The sequence below is a fragment of the Ostrea edulis genome, chromosome 8 (genome assembly GCF_947568905.1).
Source record: "Ostrea edulis chromosome 8, xbOstEdul1.1, whole genome shotgun sequence".
Classification (NCBI taxonomy): domain Eukaryota; kingdom Metazoa; phylum Mollusca; class Bivalvia; order Ostreida; family Ostreidae; genus Ostrea; species Ostrea edulis.
Window position 1 is genome coordinate 18993524 of NC_079171.1, and position 23937 is coordinate 19017460.

At 35.2% G+C, this 23937-nt stretch overlaps 1 protein-coding gene across 3 annotated transcripts in view; it reads right to left on the reverse strand.

Annotated features, from left to right (window-relative positions):
- Window positions 1–886: 886 nt before the first annotated feature.
- The window catches only part of LOC125662336 (uncharacterized), a 39337-nt gene continuing 16286 nt past the window's right edge, over window positions 887–23937 (reverse strand). For 2 of the 3 annotated variants that reach the window (XM_056147077.1, XM_056147078.1), the window contains exons 7-14: window positions 16094–16185; window positions 15764–15832; window positions 15054–15228; window positions 14002–14096; window positions 10280–10351; window positions 4240–4327; window positions 3329–3453; window positions 887–1199 (exon numbers count right to left, since the gene is read on the reverse strand). In XM_056147077.1, coding sequence (XP_056003052.1) covers window positions 1041–1199; window positions 3329–3453; window positions 4240–4327; window positions 10280–10351; window positions 14002–14096; window positions 15054–15228; window positions 15764–15832; window positions 16094–16185 — 875 coding nt within the window. In that variant the 3' untranslated portion in view covers window positions 887–1040. Of the gene's footprint in view, window positions 1200–3328; window positions 3454–4239; window positions 4328–9616; window positions 9823–10279; window positions 10352–14001; window positions 14097–15053; window positions 15229–15763; window positions 15833–16093; window positions 16186–23937 lie in introns of those variants that run through there. The other variant, XR_008797947.1, reaches the window with a different exon arrangement.

Below are 23937 nucleotides of genomic sequence, written 5' to 3' on the forward strand. Positions count from 1 at the left end.
AAGGGCAATTTCAATATCAGTAATGAAAAAAAAAATGTCCGGAAAACTTTTTGACCTATTTTTGACCGAAAGTAGGTCAAGGACGGACCAATCCAGCTGAAAAGCAAGCTGAACATGTATTCCTCCAAGAGAGAGCCTGTGTCTATATTTCAGGGCACAATCTCTATCCATAATTAAAAGAACCCGGACAAATTGTTAACCTACTTTTAGTCCTAATGTAGGTCACGGACGGACGGGCCAATCCAGCTGAAAGGCAGAGTGAAGTTGTATTTATCCAAGAGGAAGCTTATGACTAAATTTCAGGGCAATATCTGTAACTGTAACGAAAAAAGTCCGGAAAACTGTTTGCCCCACTTATACCCTAGCGTATGTCAAGGTTCACCAATCCAGCTGAAATGCAAACCCACTTTTATACTTTTTAGGGAAAAATTGTGACCAAATTTCAAAGTCGTACATGCATACGTTATGGAAAAAAGTCCGGAAAACATGACCTCGGACAGATGGACAGCCAGCCAAAGTGACAGACGCACGGACAGCGCCATAACATGATATATCCCGTCTAATGACGGGCGTATAAAAACCGAAATGTTGGTCATAGCTTTTGAATGCTTAGTTATAAAGCTTTAAAATTTCACATGACTGTATTCCTTGTGACGAGAACTTTCTTAAGGTAACATAATTACTTTGGTGTCATACATGGGCATCAGTGTTTCAAACACACAAACATCTTTTTCTTTATGAATCTGTCGTACATTTAGACACCCAGTGCCCACTATTGTACTGGTATCTATAATTAACATAGCTGCCGATCGTGTGACGTGTTTTCTCCATAGCAGAGTGACGTTCTAATTCAATGTAAGATAAATAAAACAGAATAACACATATATGAACTGATATGAATTCGATTATAGTAAATCAACATCGTGTTTTAACTTCTTGTAATTATTGCACACGATCATTTGTTTTATCATAGCGTTAGTTTCAACACGACACATGAATATATAATTTTTGGCAAGTTTATACAAGCTTTCAAACATTTATCAGTTAATGTGGATATTTATATCTCGAGTATCAGAACCCAACGCATTCTCCACAACACAGCGGTAAGGAGCCTCGTTCTCAGACTGAAAATTATTGATATACAACGTCACTGAATTACTGCTTGTGTTAGCGTGAATGTTTGATGGAAGCGTCGCTGTCTGAAAAAGAAACAAAGAAATTAATGAACAGAATCACAACAATAAATCGATGTAAGGAATTGAGGTTTCGGTCCTGTCAAAACGACGGTACCATTTATACACCTTGGTTTCAGAAACATATGGCCCATCCCCAGCAACATCAAGAACATGTTTTTCTTGTTCGCTGATTTCCTGGTCTTTATACAGAAATTTTTAACAACGTGGTGCTCCAAGATGTCCCATAACATTGTTGTTTTTGATTTATTGAAATAAATTGCTTACCATCCATAATGAACAGTAATGAAGAGGTAACATTCCTGATATATGAAAATGACCTTTCATTACTGTTGTGACGTGATGTTAAATAGGAGATGTTACGCACTGAAAAAGTGCTATGAATAAAAACTTAAATCGTTTTTATGAAAACATGCAAAAACGCCAGGGTCTGTAAAATTAATTTCCGGATAATCAATTGGTTGCATACTTTTAAACATTTTTTTTCAGAAAACATTAAATATTCACATATATATTGGAATGTACACATAGTCTAAGTATACAAAGTTTTTATTGACTTAGGGTATACATGTATAATATGATCTGAATGGAACTTTTCGAACAGCTTATATGCTTAGACTCTAAGAAGACCCCCGCTTTGTTCAGAAAAGTATTTTTCCTTATTTGTTTCTAGTTATGGGATTTTTTTATTAGGTGTGTTACTGACCGAAGGGTGTTATAGTAGATTTGGTCACGTACCAACTTCATGTCATATCCCAATAACACTTTAAAATGATATTTTATTTCTTATATTTATATTTTCTATTTTGAATTGTGTTCTTACCGAGTTTCCATGATTATGTAGCAGATGACCGAAATAACGATCGTAGAACACAAAAAATAGTTCGTTAGAGTTTTATCGAATAAAAAATTAGGAACAATATCAAAGAGAATATAAGATATAGATATTTAATTGAAAAGGTTAAAAAACACGAAATTGGTGTTAAATAAAGGTACACGTAAAGTTAACTGAAATGAAGACAAGAAGAGCGGAGTAAACTACATCCGTGATGTGATTTCGTCGCGATCAGCGATGGAAACTGGCGTTGGTCTAGCCTACTAAGTTGAAAACGCAATTGTTGAACACAGATTTCGACAGAAATTCAAAGGATTTGAGAGAATTGATGGAGGATATGATGGGTCGAGTTAACATTAAGCTCTTAGTCAGATTTTTGGAAAGAAACAACGGCATGTTCATCGACAGGACTCGCGGTTGTAGCCATGCAGGAGACGATTCGAGACAGTAGGATAGATTTAGACAAGTTGAAGTAGGTTACTTCTTTATTTACCTTCAGTGTGTGTAAGAGAAAATAAAAACGAACTGACGGAGTTTTTGTTCACTTGAGAGATTTCTGTTGTAGGATTTTAATGAAGACTTGCACCGGTACCCTGGCATGAACATAATTTTTCGAGCCTCGAAACCAGCCTCGCTTATGATCATGCCGAGTCATAGCCGTGATGGCAGTTGCCAAGAAACAACAGGTTAACTTATCATCATAAAGTAAATAGGCTTATAACTCTGCCTACATTTTTTGCGCTTCCAATATCATAGAACTTTATTTTATAAATTCGCTATGCAGAAGTTGCAATTTAGGCATAGTTGTAGACGGTATTTAACACTGTTTAAAATGAAACAACAGAACGGTATGTTTGATGCTTCTCTTTTATAAATTGATGAAATTCTTGTTTGTTTACAAAATAAACTCTGTATAAATATCCTGATGCCTTTGTTTCTGTAATGATGTGATTGCAGTGGCGGATCCAGGGTTACGAAAGGGGTGTGTGTGGAAGTCAAGTATTAGCCAAAATACTCCGCCATTTTGGTTGCCAATCTAGAATTTTACTCACACTTTTGCTATTATTTAAATTTGTGGCGAAAGGGATGGGGTCTAAATCTCCCACTGCATTGCATAAGCAAGAAGCCAGGTGAAAGTACAGGAACTGATTTTTGAAGCGGTGATTGTATTCATAGCAAAAACAAGCTAATCACGTGACCAAATTCATGTTACAGGAAATTGAATATTGATTTCATTAGTACTGTCATATAAGGAAGTACATTGGCAAATGTAAATATCATGCATTATCTCACGACATACCTTTATCAGCCATTCCAGATTTGTATACTTGGGTACACTTTCTACATGACAAATAATCTGCACATTGTCCCCATATTGAATGGTGGTCGAATTTACTTCAATCGAAGTAACATGTGCTGGTATCCCTATCAAAATGTGATAATATCGCTGTTATTTTCCAGTGCACCAAAATCATATACAATATAGATCTGTATCATATTTTTCCTTTTCCTTGGCATGTATATAAAGTAAATTGACATACCTGTAAAGTACATGTATATGAAGCTGATAGAAAATTAGAAATTATTAGGCTAATTTGTTTAGCAGTTTCATATTTTTTTGCACTTTGAATTTAAGATAGCTATGACATTACATCACAAAATGGCGATTTAAAGGTTTTGTGAAATTATTCGTATCGATCGATTTGTTTGTCTATCATTGTAGCTCAGTGGTTAAAGCATTGGGCTGGTGAACCGCAGATCCTGAGTTTCAAATCCGTCAGGGTCTTTTGTTCATATGTTTTGAAGTAGACTTTTCGAAAACCATGTTTTTATCCAAATTTGCATGAAAGGAATATTTATCATGTTTGTGAGAAGGAGATTTTAAAAGGATGTCACTATTTGTTTCCTATTCCTAATCTCCACTGTACTTCATTTCAACAGCTGTAGAATGGCTAAAATATTGCTAAAACGACGTAAAACGACAAACAATAAATCATCTTTAACCAAATATGCTGACTGAAATTAGCCCCGTAGTTCTCGAGAAGTCGAAGATATTTAAAGCCGGATAAAACTGATCAAAAGAGCTCATGTGAGTTAAAAAGCATTAAGCGTGTAAGCAGACAAACGATTGTGAAAATATTTATAAATCCATGCTATTGAATCCAGCGTATCATTGAAAGTTTGAAATTATCAGTACAAAACAAGAATTACCTGAAGTCCGATTCAGTGAGCACTCATCATTACACAAATGGTCAGAACAGCAGCTTCTGCAAAGTGTTGTGCCATGCACGTCACAATTCTGTGCAAAGAAAATATAGATGTGATTATACTATCAACAGATTGGGATGGTGCTCAACAGGTATGTCATAAGTGTATACTTCTGCAGGAATTATTGTAGTTCCCAATGATTTTTTAAAATAATTGATTTATCATAAATACTGTGATCGTCTACAGGATATTTCATACGTACAGTTAAGAGACACAAGCCACTCAGCAATTATTGTTTTACTGTAGGTAACATATGTCTGACGTGTTTCATACCGATTGTTAGGCCATTCTTGGCACACTGATTTCACTACGGATAACTCCATTTACCTGATCAGGATATAGGGTGTGACATGTCGACAGGGGATGATGCTTACTCCTCCTAGGCACTTGATCTCACCTCTGGTGTGTCCAGGGGTCCGTGTTTGCCCAGCTATCTATTTTGTATTGCTTATAGGAGTTATGAGATTGATCACTGTTCATTATCTTCACCTTTCATGTACAAAAATCTCGCCAGTGATGTAATTGTGCTATATTGGTGACGTTCTACATTTATATAATGTAAAACTTATACGGTACCAATTTTGATGCACCAGATGCGCATTTCTACCAATTATGTCTCTTCAGTGATGCTCAACCGAAATGTTTGAAATCCGAAATAACAATGAAGTTTTAGAGTTATTATAGGCAAAAACAGTGTGCCAAAAAGGTGGAGTCAAATTCGATTAAGGATAAGATCTATGTGTGAGGGAGATAATCCTTCATTTTGAAATGAATTTCTAAATTTCAAAACAGCAATTAAATATACATCCGTATTTTCAAGCTAGTAACGAAGTACTTAGCTACTGGGCTGTAGAGACCCTCGGGGACTAACAGTCCACCAGCAGAGGCCTCGACCCAGGGGTCATAATGTAAAACATATACGGTACCAATTTTGATGCAATCTAACTACTGAAATAGTTCTTCTACAATGTTATAATCTAACTACTGAAATAGTTCTACAATGTTATAATCTAACTACTGAAATAGTTCTACAATGTTATCATAATCTAACTACTGAAATAGTTCTACAATGTTATAATCTAACTACTAAAATAGTTCTACAATGTTATAATCTAACTACTGAAATAGTTCTACAATGTTATCGTAATCTAACTACTGAAATAGTTCTACATTGTTATAATCTAACTACTGAAATAGTTCTACATTGTTATAATCTAACTACTGAAATAGTTCTACAATGTTATAATCTAACTACTGAAATAGTTCTACAATTATATAATCTAACTACTGAAATAGTTCTACAATGTTATCATAATCTAACTACTGAAATAGTTCTACAATGTTATAATCTAACTACTAAAATAGTTCTACAATGTTATAATCTAACTACTGAAATAGTTCTACAATGTTATCATAATCTAACTACTGAAATAGTTCTACATTGTTATAATCTAACTACTGAAATAGTTCTACATTGTTATAATCTAACTACTGAAATAGTTCTACAATGTTATCATAATCTAACCATACTGAAATAGTTCTACAATGTTATCATAATCTAACTACTGAAATAGTTCTACATTGTTATAATCTAACTACTGAAATAGTTCTACAATGTTATCATAATCTAACTACTGAAATAGTTCTACAATGTTATTATAATCTAACTACTGAAATAGTTCTACAATGTTATAATCTAACTACTGAAATAGTTCTACAATGATATAATCTAACTACTGAAATAGTTCTACAATGATATAATCTAACTACTGAAATAGTTCTACAATGTTATCATAATCTAACTACTTAAATAGTTCTACATTGTTATAATCTAACTACTGAAATAGTTCTACAATGTTATAATCTAACTACTGAAATAGTTCTATAATGACATAATCTAACTACTGAATTAGTTCTACAATGTTATAATCTAACTACTGAAATAGTTCTACAATGTTATAATCTAACTACTGAAATAGTTCTACAATGATATAATTTAACTACTGAAATAGTTCTACAATGGTATAATCTAACTACTGAAATAGTTCTACAATGTTATCATAATCTAACTATACTGAAATAGTTCTACGATGTTATCATAATCTAACTACTGAAATAGTTCTACATTGTTATAATCTAACTACTGAAATAGTTCTACAATGTTATAATCTAACTACTGAAATAGTTCTACAATGTTATAATCTAACACAATGTTATAATCTTACTATTGAAATAGTTCTACATTGTTTTAATCTAACTACTGAAATAGTTCCACAATGATATAATCTAACTACTGAAATAGTTCTATAATGTTATTATAATCTAGCTACTGAAATAGTTCTACAATCATATAAACTAGCTACTGAAATAGTTATACAATAATTTAATCTATCCACAGAAATAGTTCCACAATCTAGCTACATGTAAATCCCCTGGACTTACAAGACTAAAGTATAGTGGTAATATCATCATGTACTGGACCAATGATTGTATTACAATGTGCTCAGCGGTGATATTTCTGGAATACAAAACTCTCACATGCTGGTTATACTATAATGCTATTTAATTGACAATTCTGGTGGACAGAGCTTTCGTGTAAGGTGGTTGTACAATCATGATTTGAGAAATTGTATTGGGAATGCAAAATAGGAGGTCATCAAAACGCTTAGATATGCCGGTATTTTCTACACTTGTTCACATTTTGTCTATTTACTTTCAAATATATTTTGTTGATGTCCTTTGCATAGATTGAATTTATGACACTAGACTCTAAGCGTTCTGATGGCATCCTATTTTGCATTTCTGCTTCATACTTAGATATTTCATTAAAAGTAGATATTAACGGCAACCTAACAACTCAACTTTATAAGAAACGGGATGATTTCAACTTCTCCATCGTCAGCTTCCCATATTTATGTAGCAATATTCCATTATCACCTGCATATGGTGTTAACATCTCTTAACTGATTCGATACACAAGATCTTGTTCTGCGTATGGACAGTTTTTAAATCGAGGCAAGCTACTGACAAACAAGTTGATGGTGCAGGGGATCCAACAGTTTCGTTTAAAGTCAGCATTTCGCAAATTATATGGTCGTTATAACGGTCTAGTTTGCCAATACAACCTATCATTGGATCAAGTGCTGTCTGACGTGTTTCGTACCGATTGTTAGGCCGTTCTTGGCACACTGATTTTGACTACGGATAACTCCGTTTACCTGATCAAGATATATAAGACTCACAGATGGTGTGACCGGTCGGCAGGGGATGCTTACTCCTCCTAGACACCTGATCCCACCTCTGGTATATATCCAGGGGTCCGTATTTGCCCAACTCTCTATTTTGTATTGATGACTAATGAATATTACCGTGTTCCATTTTTTAAAGAAGCAACTGTCTACGATGTCAAACATCCTAGTATTTAATCTATAGCGAATAATGTCTTGGAATGTGTTGAAAGGTTTTGATGTTGATGTGGGAAGAGATGCAGCACATTGAGTGTAATTGCACAAACTTGGAGAAAACGAAAGTTATCATTTTATGTAATGCATGAATTTCTGACCTTGGTTGTTGAATTTCTGACCTTGGTTGTTGAATTTCTGACCTTCGTTGTTGAATTTTTTACTTCGAAATCAATAGCAGTCGTCTTCAGTTCATATAGAGTCAGAGTATGATATTTCATATGGAGTCAGAGTATGATATTTCATATGGAGTCAGAGTATGATATTTCATATGGAGTCAGAGTATAATATTTCATATGGAGTCAGAGTATGATATTGCATATGGAGTCAGAGTATGATATTTCATATGGAGTCAGAGTATGATATTTCATATGGAGTCAGAGTATGATATTTCATATGGAGTCAGAGTATGATATTTCATATGGAGTCAGAGTATGATATTTCATATGGAGTCAGAGTATGATATTTCATATGGAGTCAGAGTATAATATTTCATATGGAGTCAGAGTATGATATTGCATATGGAGTCAGAGTATGATATTTCATATGGAGTCAGAGTATGATATTTCATATGGAGTCAGAGTATGATATTTCATATGGAGTCAGAGTATAATATTTCATATGGAGTCAGAGTATGATATTGCATATGGAGTCAGAGTATGATATTTCATATGGAGTCAGAGTACGATATTTCATATAGAGTCAGAGTACGATATTTCATATGGAGTCAGAGTATGATATTTCATATGGAGTCAGAGTATGATATTTCATATGGAGTCAGAGTATGATATTTCATATGGAGTCAGAGTATGATATTTCATTGAGAAACCTTATATAGTCTGGAAACAAAGCGTGACAAACAGAATGACGAACAGACTGATGGACGGACAGACAGATCCAAATTAATATTTGCGGGGGACAACTAATGTAATTGCTTTATTTAGTGATGGGGCTGGAGAGGATTGAATTTCATAAAATAGAATCTCTTTGGAAGCCCCGCATTTTTTGTGTCTCTAATTCACAATCTTCGTTATAGAACACAACAACGTCAGGGGTAGCATTATTACGTCACAATCCAATTGATGCGTTCAAGATCGTAGCGGCTAGCCTAGCTGCTAGGGTAGATATCTAGGTATTTTGAACGCACTGTATGGATTAACGCTTGTTATCCCAACATAGGACTAGTCCAGCACATCGTTCAAGATCGAAGTGCTACCGAGCCCTATGTAGTCGCTACGATCTTGAACGCAGCCCTGGACATGACCAGAATATCAAATACATAATTGTGATGCGAATAGGAAAGTTTCAAGAATGAGTGTTGATTCGGTATGGTATTATATATTTTGTTTTATTTATCTTTAGATTTATAGCATGGATGAGCAGTCTTTATGATAAAATCGAAAAATTCAGTGCTCTCCGATTAGCCGAGATTCAACAACTTCGACAAAATAGAATGTTATATTTACCAGCAAGTGTTTTCGAGTTTAATATAACATTTTATTTCTTAAACAGCTTGTCAGAAAAAATTTGGTAATTTCAAAATTAAAACGATTGATTATCACATTGTATATTTTGATCCTTCAATGAAAACTCACTTTCGACAAGATATTGCAGTCTAATTGTAAATGAGTTACATCAAACCCGATCTAAACGACGAGCTTTCCGGACTCGTTTGGCTGAATGGTTGTTTTGCGTTCCGTCGGAAATCTTTCAATCACATTGAGACGTCACCAGTTGTAGGTGAAGTACCACAAATTTAGACCTATGCGTAGCAGTGAGTATTCTTTAACGTGCCAACGCCTGCCGTGACACGGGACCTCCGTTGTTACGATCATATCCGAAAACCCCGTGATTCTCACCTCTAAATACCGAGGTGAAGGAGCAATCACTACCTAGGTGTTAGTATTAGGTGTGACGCGGCCATGACACGAGCGGAGCTCTAACTCACGACCTCCCGGCTACGAAGTGAACTCTCTACCTCTGAGCTACCGTGACTGGTTCCGGGCTCGGTAAATATCGTACATATACTGTTTACTTATACATTTAGTAAATCCATCCTACTGACCTAAAAAAAAAAAATAATCATTGTGTATTATTTGCATTCGAAAAATGCTATTTCGCTTGAGCGTTCTGTTGAGGGATGATTTTTTGGGTAAATGAAGCTTTATATAACCTTCAATATCGTGCAATAAATCGAGATAATTATCTTGTGTTAACGATAGTCTCGTCACATTCAGATCAACTTCCGTATGTCGGATAGTCTCATCACATTCAGATCAACTTCCGTATGTCGGATAGTCTCATCACATTCAGATCAACTTCCGTATGTCGGATAGTCTCATCACATTCAGATCAACTTCCGTATGTCGGATAGTCTCATCACATTCAGATCAACTTCCGTATGTCGGACATATCCAAACATTCAAGAAAACATATTCAGGGAATACGTCTTGATTAGGTCATGCTATCATTAAATAACATTAAAGTTAAGACAAGGTTTTCACGCGCCTTTAGAAACTCACCGACACAGGCTCGCATCCAGATGCCCATATAGTGCTACCATCATATTCATGTATTTGATGAATAAAGCAAAGCTGAAAATACAAAGTAAAATGAAACTTGCCATATATAACATATGTAATTGCAGAATGTATCATATCTTGTTAATTTCGATAAATAATTGCATTACATTTCATTTAAAGCTGTATGGTCCGAATTACATTTTTCCCCTCTCGTAAAAACTTTATTAAATCATCGCACGTATGTAGTTATGAGGCTGTATGACATGTCATACATTATTTTACTGTTTTAACCAAAATTATTTAATTCTAAATCGGTGTTTACAAACAACCGCGTCACTCTGCCATTTCAAGTGACAGTCACGTGACCAGTTCAAACTTCAGATCATCGATGGTCTTATCTGTGTAAAGCTGTGTAATTTGTTACAACAGTACCGTGCCATAAGTTTAACAGAAATAAAAATATCAAATACCTCATAGTAATTCGTTGTTTTACGCTCTTTCAGCTTTAAAACTAGACAGTTGCGTCTGAGTTAATACATCATGTCGGAATTCCCCCTTACGCGCGTGGGGCTATTTATAGACGCCTAACACTGTATAATTTATGCGTTATCTGGAACACCTTGGGCCTTTCACCGAATACACAGTGCTTCGGGTGAAAGGCCCGAGGTTTTCCGGAAGATTTATATATGTACCACACTATATTTACTTTCTAAATAATATTCTCACTGTTTTCTTTTATATGTAGCTGTTTTCAAGCATGTAATTAAGGGAAAGTTCATAGCTTTAAAGTAATTATGTACAAAAATAACACATAAACATCGGGTCATACAACTTTAATATGGAATTCGTAAGTACAAATTGCAATGTGATTTACCTCTCTAAATGTAATATTTATGCACATTGTCCAGAGTAATCCAAAATATCTGATACCATTTTCAAGGATAATAAATCTTCTAACTAGCAGAATGAATTTTATAAAACATGTCAAATTCAAATCCATGTTTGTACGATTTAAAAGCAGTATACATGTATGTCACATGTAATTTACATGTTTTTTGAAACACCAGTATCGTCTCATGAAATTAGGCTGCTATTTGCAACATGTACTCTGTGTGACGCACAGGATTTATCCGTTTTTTCTTCAAAAGTTGGTTATCAACATTCTTGCACAAATCCGGAGTAACACTTCGAATTTCCAGCGCTAACCTGATGTTCTCAAGGGTTGTGGGCTTTGCTGTGCAGATTTTGTCCTTTATATCATCATCACAGAAAAATAATCAATCAGGGAAATGTGGCGGCCTAATCCTAAACGAGATCAGTGTTTGTCCGAATGTTTTTCGCAACCATTCAAGAACTTGTCCTTGTGTATGCGGGGTATCCCCTTCCTGCTGAAACCAAATAATGGAATAATCAATACCCCGCCTACGGAGTGCTGGAATAACTGTTTCAGATGGTGCAAATACCAGTCACTGTTTAAAACCCTCACCTCGCCATCAATTTCAAAGACAAATACATGTAGTCCAGAAACAGTGGAACTAAACGCTGATCAGACCGTGACTTCTAGTCCAGTGGAACTAAGCGTTGATTAAACCATGACCAGTAACATTGGAACTAAACACTGATTAGACCATGGCCAGTAACAGTGGAACTAATCGCTGATCAGACCGTGGCCTTATCATCATGCTTCTTTCCCATTCCAGTATTGTGTTTTCTCATTTCCCCAAACACACCAATTCGGTTTGTTTATCAGTGAAGTTAAGTGAAAGCGAGATTCATCAGAAAACAACACATTTCAACAAAATCAGTGTTGTCTGTCATCCATAGAGCAAACTCAAGTCTTGAGCTTATGTCAGATTCCTTCAAATGTTGAATCATTGACACAGTATAAGGAAAGGGTTTTAAGTCATAGCGTAAAGTTCTGTATATACTTACACCAATCCTTCACAAACCAATCTCACCGGCCTGTGGAGCGAAATGTTTTGAACAGCTGCTATGGATTCATCGTCTCTGCTTGTCTGAAGCCTTCCTGTATTCTTTAAGCGAGCGTCTTCCACCTAATCAGTATGTTTAAAACTAGCCTGTGTGAGCTTGAGATCCAATGATACTAGTATCTTCTTCGCATAATTCTAATCACTGTTACGGAGGGAATAAGTCTCAAAATATAATTGTACACCTTCTGCAGCTGTAGCCATGTTGAATAGATAACGAGATTGATGTTAATGTGAACGTTTTCCTGTAATAACTCGAGCATAAAAAGTGTTAGGCACAGCAGTTTAAAATGATGTAAAAATGACATAAGTAAGATGACTGGTGACAAGGTCATATAGTATCAGATATTTTGGATCACTAAACTAGACTGCTAAACTGTTCTAGGTAAATTACCTATTCATTCCTTCGCTGATATTTCAGCAATGAAGTGTTCCTAAATTCTATAGTGTGGAAAATGTGGGTCATTACTGTACGTCAACGTTTCATGAAATAATAGGATCTGTAGCGAAACATTCCGAGTACAATTTAAGCTCCCCCTATACGTAACACGTATATACATGTTTAAAAGGAAAATATAGAAAACTAATGAAAAATTAACCATACCTATGGAACTTGAAAATTTTGGTCCCAAATGGCGTCGATTCGAATATTAGCGCGTGGACATGTATTTCTTTATTTTGAATCTCGTCTACCCTATCCCACGTCGTTCTGGGATGTTACATATGATCCGTAAAAGCATGTAAATCTTATTTTCTTAATCATATAATCACTTCTCGATTAACGCGATTGTGCCATGCAATGTCTCCTATGTTTGTAAATTTGCTAAATACCGACGCTGAATATGACGTCACAATGCACTGTTTACATAAATTGCGTTATGTTTCCCGCGTTCTATATATATATATATATATATATATATATATATATAGGCGGATCATACATGTATGTCCAAAATTAGGATGATTTGATAAAGCTCTGTCCTCGTGCTACAATGTAACTTCGGGCTTTTTGGGGTTTTTTTTGTATTTTGTTTTTGTCCTGTTTTGGATATAGATACTAATGCCAATACTTGTTGCTTTGCCCTCAAACACGGTCACGCCGAAAGACATATTAGCGAGTGAATTCGCGACGCGACGAGCTCGCTCCAATGATTACGCAATTAGTCACGTGATTTGCTCTTCATCAACTGAAAAGTGATGGGGACTACCCATAATGCTTCCGGAAAAATGTCGCCCTTACTGCGGAATACTTCATTGACAACCCCGTAGATAAAACAAATAAATAGTTTGGAAAGTGCCACAAATGATTTTAAATTCCACACAAGCTTCCCCATACCTTCGTAAGTTTTGTTGTGGATAATTGCTTGATTTGAATGAAAAACAATCGTAGCTAATGATGAGAACACAATGCACTGTTTACATCAACCGCGTTATATTTCCCGCGGTAAATTGATTGCCTAAAGTCGTGTTGTAAGATGTTATGGGTCTTCGCTCGTCTAAATGGTCACACCGTAAACATATTACCGTACATTATCAACATTAAACGACAAAAATATAATTTAGCTATGTACATTTGTACATGTGATACTTGTACATGAAATATTGGCACTCGATGGGTTTCAAAAATCGCTCACAAGTTCGCTAATTAGTCAACATACACCAATATAAGTTCAATAACCCTATAATAAAAGCAATTATCCTATAATAAAAGCTCAGTCAAACAATTACATATACCTCATTGAGTGGACAAAGAGTCAAAGTATCACAACTGTCCGAAGCTCTCTGTTGTCGGCAACTGAAGCAGAGCCGTCTGCCTAAGTAATTAAATTCTGGGGGGAAAAAGATATGCATTATTGTAATATTCCGGAAACTTATCTAGGTGACCATTCGGATTCAGATCTAAACATCCGTGATGTGGTCACATGACAAAAGGGTATATAAAGGCTGTGTTCCGGTGTTGATTATCATTCCTGACAGATATGATTAGCGGATTTGCGGACTGGAAAAATCCGACCTCTATATATTGATTCTTCTTCCAGAAATTTCTGAGTTGTTCAATAAACTTCACCCTTTACAAATCTTGGATTATGCGATTTTGACTTTAAAGTTTACATAGCAGTCAGAATTTCATCATTGTATTCTTCTCGTTGATTGGTTGAATAATTACGATATCAACCAATCAGCGGACTGTATACTGATTGTAAACACGTGGGCCTTACAAAAATGTCCGTTAGTACAAAGAGACGATAGCAATGTTTAAAGCAATTGATAAGTTCCAGCTTTTCATGAACTTTTAGTCAAGTGTTGGTAGATTGCATAGGACTTTTGCTAGAGACTCGGTTAGGGAACCAATACATGTTCTGAAAAGCTTCTTAAGTTAAAGTATCCATTTGGGAATGTGACTACGTCGAAAAATAAAGAACGCACAAAAATATTGTGAATTGCTGATTTTTGTATATTTACATCATCACGGTCTATGATAAATAAATCACCGTATGATTTCACATAATTGCCACAATCGTTATTATAAAGAGAGATATAGCATGGGTCTAGGAACCTCTTGAAGAGGTTTATTTATAATATTTATAATTTTCAGCATTATGGACTTTAAAATATACATAATGTTTTATAACATAATATTATTTTGATATAATTTATCAACCATTTGCAACAACTTCCTCTAACAATATATGTTTATGAATGGTATACTCATTCGCAAACAGCTTTCACAAATAGGATTAGGAAAATAAGAAAAAATATATATGAAAAACAGTAGTTGACTAAACCTGAAGTTCCACATCTACCGCCGTTGTTACAGACTTTCTGGTTGCAGCACGACTTACAGGTTACTGTTCTGCCGTCATCTTCAAGCCCGTTAGTATCAATGGCTGCCGCACGTCTAACTTCTGAATGTTCTCGTTGGCGTTTTCCTATAACTCCTCCAGAATCTATTCGACATCTCTGCCATACAAGTGATTTGTCTATCAATACACTTTGCAAGATGATTTCATGAGGGAAATTTCGACAGAATATACCATAGGCTGTTTGCTAAGAAATGCATTGTCATAAGACCATATCAGCCCTTACAAGTCAATACTAGTGACAGTTTAAATGATAAATAGAAAACTGATCACGTGATCAGAATATGTTATGTTAAACACTCAACGTCATAATTTTGGCTGTCGTCGCTTTGATAGCAGCCTACTAAACTACATTATGTCTTATGGTAAGCTGTGACGTTATATCTGTTTGTACATTGTGATGTCAAAGTCGAGCGAATGAGAAAATGTCTAAGGCGTAAGTTTTGGTATTTTTTCTCGAATTTCTCAACCAATTGATGAAAGGTGAAGATAACGAACAGTTGCTAACTATAAGATGCTAATCGCTGTTTCTAATAAAGAAAGTCGATATTTATAACTACCCGTTATTCAATTTGTCTGCATATCTTTTCGTGTGTCAAAAACAATTGCTCAGTGGTTAGGTATACTATACTTACTGTGTTGTCCTGACATCCTAAGTCATAGAGTATATGTCCGTTTCTGATAAATTGTTCCACGTAGCATTGCTAGAAAATGTTTTTTAAAACTCCTTAGACATTTTGGTCACTTCTGTACACGTAACATGACTTCTGTAAGTTCAGTGTCGTATCAAAATTACATTGACGACTATGAAACAGACCATGAATAGGCTCATAGATATCAGATATTTAAAACTTTCACTTAATACTTGGTTCACTCCATATATGCAGTAGCTCATATCAAATTTTAACTGTTGAAATTAACCATCATTTGTGAATCTGAATTACATTACAGAAAGGATCCCTTACTTCATGCGGTCCACATCGCGTAACAAATCCACAGTCATGCGGACTAATCACATCTTTACAACTCATGCACAGAGGACCGTGAAACGTATGACCTATAGAGAAAGACATAGAGAGAATGAGATCTGTATGTATGTTGTTAATGATTTTTGTTTTGCATTTCTGGTAGAAATAAATCTAGTATCAATCTTATTAAGAAACACACACTATTATCATACTCATGATTACGGATAGATTATTATCATCGAAATATTTGAGATGAGATATATAACAAGTATATATCAGATAACACACATGTGCATTCTATCAGATAAACACACGTACATTCTATCAGATAAACACACGTACATTCTATCAGATAAACACACGTACATTCTATCAGATAACACACATGTGCATTCTATCAGATAAACACACATGTGCATTCTATCAGATAACACATACGTGCATTCTATCAGATAACACACATGTGCATTCTATCAGATAACACACATGTGCATTCTATCAGATAACACATACGTGCATTCTATCAGATAACACATACGTGCATTCTATCAGATAACACACATGTGCATTCTATCAGATAACACACATGTGCATTCTATCAGATAACACACATTTGCATTCTATCAGATAATACACATGTGCATTCTATCAGATAACACACACGTGTATTCTATTAGATAAACACATGTGCATTCTATCAGATAATACACATGTGCATTCTATCAGATAATACACATGTGCATTCTATTCACTGAAACGACTGTCGCAGTTTTCATTTGATGCCAAAATCAGTGAAAGATTATCTTTTGTTAGGTTTGGTGTACCGTAGAAGACATATTGATTACATCTACTGGTGGGATTATACAAATTCTGTTCTCATGTTCAGCATATTTCGAAAACATTATTTTACAAAGCAGCATAAACAAATACTGGCAAATTCAATAATGTATATCACATCCTTCTGAGCGTTTTTGCGTGGCAGATAATCTAACAAACTAGAAAAAATAGACCGTTAACGTTTTATTCACCTATTCGTGCCTTCGAGGTGAATATAACTTGATTTCACCAACATCGAACTAAATTTAAATTGGTGATTTCCAATACTTCTATATTGAAATAACCTTTTTCTATACTGTACTTATTTAAAAATCTCCATTCACTACGGTGTAGTACGTTTACGTAGCCTGTTAACCGGTTAGGTACCATTTGATACTTTTACATAGCCTGTTAATCGGTTAGGTACATTTACGTAGCCTGTTAACCGGTTAGGTACCGTGGGTACGTTTGAATAGCCTGTTAACCGCTTAGGTACCGTGGGTACGTTTGCGTAGCCTGTTAATAGGTTAGGTACCGTGTGGTAGGTTTTGCATGACCTGTTAATCGGTTAGGTTGGTACCGGAGTAACGTTAAATTACGTAGCCTATTTTGAATTACTCAGTCATAAAATAAATAACAATAGGCCCATGGGACACATCGCTCACCTGAGTCACCTTGGTCCATATCAGAAGACTTTCCATATATATTTGCATGTAAAACCGTAGTCCCTATTATGGCCCCAACCTACCCCTGGAGGTCATGGTTTTTGCAAACTTAAATGTACACTATGGCAGAAAGCTTTCATGTAAATGTGAACTTCTTTGGTCGAATGGTTTTTTAGAAGAAGATTTTTAAAGATTTTTCCTATATATTTGTATGTAAAACTTTGATCCCCTATTGTGGCCCCATCCGACCCCCGGGGGCCAGGATTTTAACAATTTAGAATCTGCACTATATCAGGAAGCTTTCATATAAATCTCAGCTTTTCTGGCTCAGTGGTTCTCAAGAAGAAGATTTTTAAAGATTTTCCCTATATATTTGTATGTAAAACTTTGATCCCCTGTTGTGGCCCCATCCTACCACAGGGGGCCAGGATTTGAACAAACTTAACTCTGCACTATGTTAGGAAGCTTTCATCTAAATATCAGCTTTTCTGGCCCAGTGGTTCTTGAGAAGAAGATTTTTAAAGATTCTCTCTATATATTTGTATGTTAAACTTTGATCCCCTATTGTTGTCCCATACGACCCCCGGGGGCCAGGATTTTAACAATTTAGAATCTGCACTATATCAGGAAGCTTTCATATAAATCTCAGCTTTTCTGGCTCAGTGGTTCTTGAAAAGAAGATTTTTAAAGATTTTCCCTATATATTTGTATGTAAAACTTTCATCCCCTATTCCCCCGGGGACCATGATGTTAACAATTTAGAATCTGCACTATATCGGGAAGCTTTCATATAAATATCAGCTTTTCTGGCCCAGTGGTTCTTGAGAAGAAGATTTGTTAATGACCCTACTATATTTTTATCTTTTCTTGATTATCTCCCCCTTGGAAGGTGGCCTGGCCTTTTATTTTAACAATTTAGAATTCCCTTTACCTAAGGATGCTTTGTACTAACTTTGGTTGAAATTGGCCCACTGGTTTTTGAGAAGAAGTAAAAAATGTTAAAAGTTTACAGACGGACAGGCGGACGGACGCCCGAATACGGGTGATCAGAAAAGCTCGCTTGAGCTTTTAGCTCAGGTGAGCTAAAAACTCGTCTCTCAACTAACTTGGGACTAGGTCCAATTTAATTAAAATCAGACTTCTTAGATCCGCGCCGTGTACTCTATTGCAGAGTACATGGCGCTGATCTAAGAAGTCTGATTTTAAGTAGATTGGGACTAGGTCTTACAATGTATCTTTATATAAAAATGGCCGAGCATGTATATTGCATCGTTTCTTAGGCTTTAGCAGCCAGTTTAGATATTTGAATAAATCAATCATTGATATAATAAAACAATTGAGCTTTTTTCGGTCAATAATTTAGCTACCAGCTGAGATATACAATATTCATTGATCCCAGAGGGCGAGGAGAATATTAGTTCTCAGATAGCTAAAGAATTGAGTGAACCGAGGAAATAGCAATTGTTGTATGGAATTGAATGCTTTCCTCTGTAATCTATGTACAATGACATTGATGTATATGTGTATTACACTGAAAGAAAGTTTAGGGATTACATAAAATGACGTCCTAAAATTAAAACATTGATGCACATACACTTCTCTCTCTCTCTCTCTCTCTCTCTCTGCCAATTATGAGTTATTCATGTGATTTTGAGAATCCTTTAATTTTGTTTTGATTATGGTCTACTGGAAAAGGGTACAATTTTTTCATCAAAGGATTTAAAGTGATATATTTCTAGCATCTGGTTCCTCCGCCAAAAATATCGTCACCTATCACTGAAATTTTAAAGACGCCATTTTCGTGTTAAATGTTACAACTGTAAGAAAGAAAAGTGGAACTCCGTGACTCTAAAGAAAATAAACTCACAACCATTGAAATGTAATGGAAGATGCCGAGATCTCCAAAATTCCATTAATTTTACTTTTCAAAGAATATACTGTATAAAAGAACAATCGTTAAAGACGAAATATCATGTTAGTGTTCATAAAAGATGGCAACAACAGTGGGAGTCTATGACAAAAAAGACCCTTAGGTTAAATAAAATCTGTAAACTGATTTTGATACCAAGTTCATTAATATTTATATTTGATACCTGTCCGAATTTATGTTTGATATACATATAAAAAGCACTAGAAATGACCAACGACACGAACAACAGTGAATTGTCAAATTTTCAGGACAACCTGTTCGTTCCTCAGGACGATAGAATATTTACATAGAAAAGAAAACTAAATAGAACAGGAAACTAAAACTACAACTAAACTACAAAAGCTGATTAACAAAAAAAACGTCTACACATTAAAATTATTGAGTGTAATATGTGGGAATAGAAAAGTCTGTTCCCATCGAGCGTCAAGACAGATCTTAACTGACTCATCCTACACTGGATCAAGTCAAAAACAAAGAACGAGTTAACTATTCAGTATCCTTAAGCTTAAGCCGCCATTAGAACGAGTTAAACTTAAGCCGTCATTAAGGATATATATATATATTATATACATGTATATATATTATATACATGTATATATATTATATACATGTATATATATTATATACATGTATATATATTATATACATGTATATATATTATATACATGTATATATATATATATATATATTAAAAGAAATAGAATAAACAGTACACAAAGTTAAAAATTTAACGCAAGCACTTTCATTTTATAATCCTCAGGCGTTACATTTTAAAATAGTTTTGAAATGGTTTGACGTCATAAAAGTTAAAAAAAATGTTAGGACGCTTTTATGACGTCAAACCATTTCAAAACTATTTTAAAATGTTACGCCTGAGGATTATAAAATGAAAGCGCTTGCGTTAAATTTTTAACTTTGTGTACTGTTTATTCTATTTCTTTTAATATTTTATACCGGACACTGTGATTTTTTTTTAAAACACAATTTGGATATATATATATATATATATATATATATATATATATGTATGTATAAAAAAGCACTAAAGTTCCAACAACACCCGATACCTCAAAGTGTCGGATCCACAACATGGATACAAGGTCAAATACAAAAAATTATACAAAGCACTAAAATGACCAACGACACGAACAACGAGATTGTCAAATTTTCGGGACGACCCGTCCCTTCTTCAGGACAAACGAAAACAATTACATAATGTGGTCAATATCAACAGAGCATAATAACAAAAACTACATATAAATACATCTAGCACTACAACTACACTAATCTACAAACGTATTTACAACGCAGACTACATGTTTTTGGTCTTTAGGCTTGCCAATCAATGTTAAAAGTGGAGCTTAACTTAGTTAAAAGTGGAACTTCATGTTCAATGGTGAACACTACCTGCAAATAAGTGGCACAGCTATGGGAACAAAAATGGCACCATCGTATGCCAACATCTTTATGGGGAGACTGGAACGTAGACTTCTACATTATTCACCAGTTTAACTCCTCAGTTGGCTACGTTTTATTGATGACATTGAGATGAAGTGGGTTAACGGTCGTGAAAGCCTGGACGATTTTATCGAGATGGCAAACTCTTTCCATAATTCCATCAAGTTTACTGTGGAAATTTCCACCTCAAATAACACGTTTCTGGATACCACAGCCACATTTAGAAACGGGGAAATTGAGTTTAATCTCCACACCAAACCCACTGACTCTCATTTATACCTTATGCCATCTAGTTGTCATCCACCCCACACTTTCAAAGGTGTACCTAAGGGTTTGGCTACGTGAATCCGCCACATCTGTTCCACACCTACTATTTTCCTAGAACAAGGAGCAATCCTCAAAACTCATCTCACTAACAGAGGATATGATCCTTGCAAGGTACAATCCGCGATTGATGACATGTCACTACAGGACCGACAGTCCCTCCTCCAGTATAAAGAAAAACCTCAGAATGACAGGGTTCCATTGGTCACTACGTATCATCCCGCCCTCAAGAACATCAACGGTATTCTGAAGAAACACCTGCCCATTCTGCATGCCAACAAACGAATGGCTGGTGTTTTTAAGGAACCAAAGATGGCATCCTTCAGGCGTCCCAGAAACCTGAAGGACATGATAGTAAGGACCAAACTGGATAACCCTTTACCCAATGGAGGTTTCAAAATATGCTCAGACCTCAGATGTCAATTATGCAAATATAGCTCAGACACTGAAGGTTTTAGCAGTCCTGTCACGGGTCGCAGTTATAAAATATTGGGAAACTTTTCCTGCAAAATCAATAACTGCATCTATCTCATCAGTTGCGATGTCTGCCAGAAGCAGTACATAGGAGAAACAACAGACTTTCGCAGACGGGTCAACAACCACCGGTCCTCCATCAGAACCAAAAAAGATTTGCCAGTAGCAACACATTTCAATGGCAATAACCACCGATGGGAGGACATGACAGTAGTGGTTATTGATCATGACCCTAGTTGGTCAGATACCGAAAGAAAGCAGAAGGAAAAATTCTGGATGCACAGGTTGAAGTCATTTGAACCGCATGGTATCAACAAACCTACTGACTTCACCAGGATGAATACGGGCTAAACCCTTACTAGATTTTAAGCTTCATCTAGACCTACTCGTCTGATCATGTCCCTAACAGTGCTACTATGACCATTTTTTAACACATTTTTTTTTCTCTTTTCAATTCTGTTTACAATCAGTCCATCTATTTTAATTTTTTTGAACTTCATAACCGATTGCTTACATGTAAAACCCATTTATCAGTTTCCGGGATTCTATGTTTTTCTTACACATCTACCCTAGACATGATCAGTACGGGAATGTTTGATGTTGATTCAATTTCCTGGGCTGCCTATTCTTTGTTTTTGTTTGGAGTTGGTCCATTTTGTTAACTTATTCAAACTTGTTGTTTACATTATCTTTCTCTCAAACTTTGTTCATCTCTTACTTCGTTTAGATAGCTTATTTTCATTTATTTATTATTTATTTGTATTTGTTACTTACTATTATCTTTTATAAATTATGCATGGTTAAAATAGAATCTCTCTGGGTACGAGTTAGCTTTACTATTTGTCAACGTAATTGGGTTAACTCGTTCCACTTGAGATTAATTAAGTTTATTGTTTTTCTTTTCGGACATTTTGGATCAGGTCTTTGGACGAATAAGGCATGTCCTCATTCGCTCCACTTTTAACATTGATTGGCAAGCCTAAAGACCAAAAACATGTAGTCTGCGTTGTAAATACGTTTGTAGATTAGTGTAGTTGTAGTGCTAGATGTATTTATATGTAGTTTTTGTTATTATGCTCTGTTGATACTGACCACATTATGTAATTGTTTTCGTTTGTCCTGAAGAAGGGACGGGTCGTCCCGAAAATTTGACAATCTCGTTGTTCGTGTCGTTGGTCATTTTAGTGCTTTGTATATATATATATATATATATATTATATATACATGTATATATATATATATATATATATATATATATATATATATATATATATATATAAAGCACAGAAATAGCAATGAACTCTTAAATGAACATAACTGCCCTAAGTGAAGAAAAATTTAATATAAAGCACGGAAAATTTCATTTTATTTGGATACCCACTTCCGCCCCTACGCGGGGTTGAACTCACGACCTGCGGAACCAAATCTCCTAGCAGCATGTAACCAGCGCGCTAGACCGCTCGACCATCTAGGCAAGACTTGTCGAGCGGTCTAGCGCGCTGGTTACATGCTGCTAGGAGATTTGGTTCCGCAGGTCCTGAGTTCAACCCCGGGTAGGGGCGGAAGTGGGTATCCAAATAAAGTGAAATTTTCTGTGCTTTACATATATATATATATATTTAATTATATATATATATATTCATTTATTTCCCTGAGCCTACTCTATAACAATTTTAAAATAACTAACTAATATAATAGGGCAGCTGCCAGGTATGGGGCCCTGACTAAGCTCCCTCAATATATAACAAAGTTTTTACTAAAGTACCACGCAGGGTACATATTAACTAATTTAGATGTACATTCATTGAATACATAAATTTCATTGCATGTCAGAGTAGTATTGTCATGTTGACATTTAAATATATAGGTTATACAGTAATCATATTGTATGATGATCAATGTAACAATGAGTTAGTAGATTACAACAATGCCATAATGTTAAATATAATAAAGCTAGGGATTTTCTTAAAACATAATACCACTCATGCTGCCTCAGGGTCCACACACACACAAACTAGAGTCCAGAGATGACCCTAGGGCAGCCTAGCCGGGAGACCATTTTCTCCCAGTAGAGGTGGATTTATATCATACGTAAAACTACATTTAAATAATTAAATACATGTTGTACGTGAACATATCGATTACAAATAAATACAGACATATGAATAGTAAGA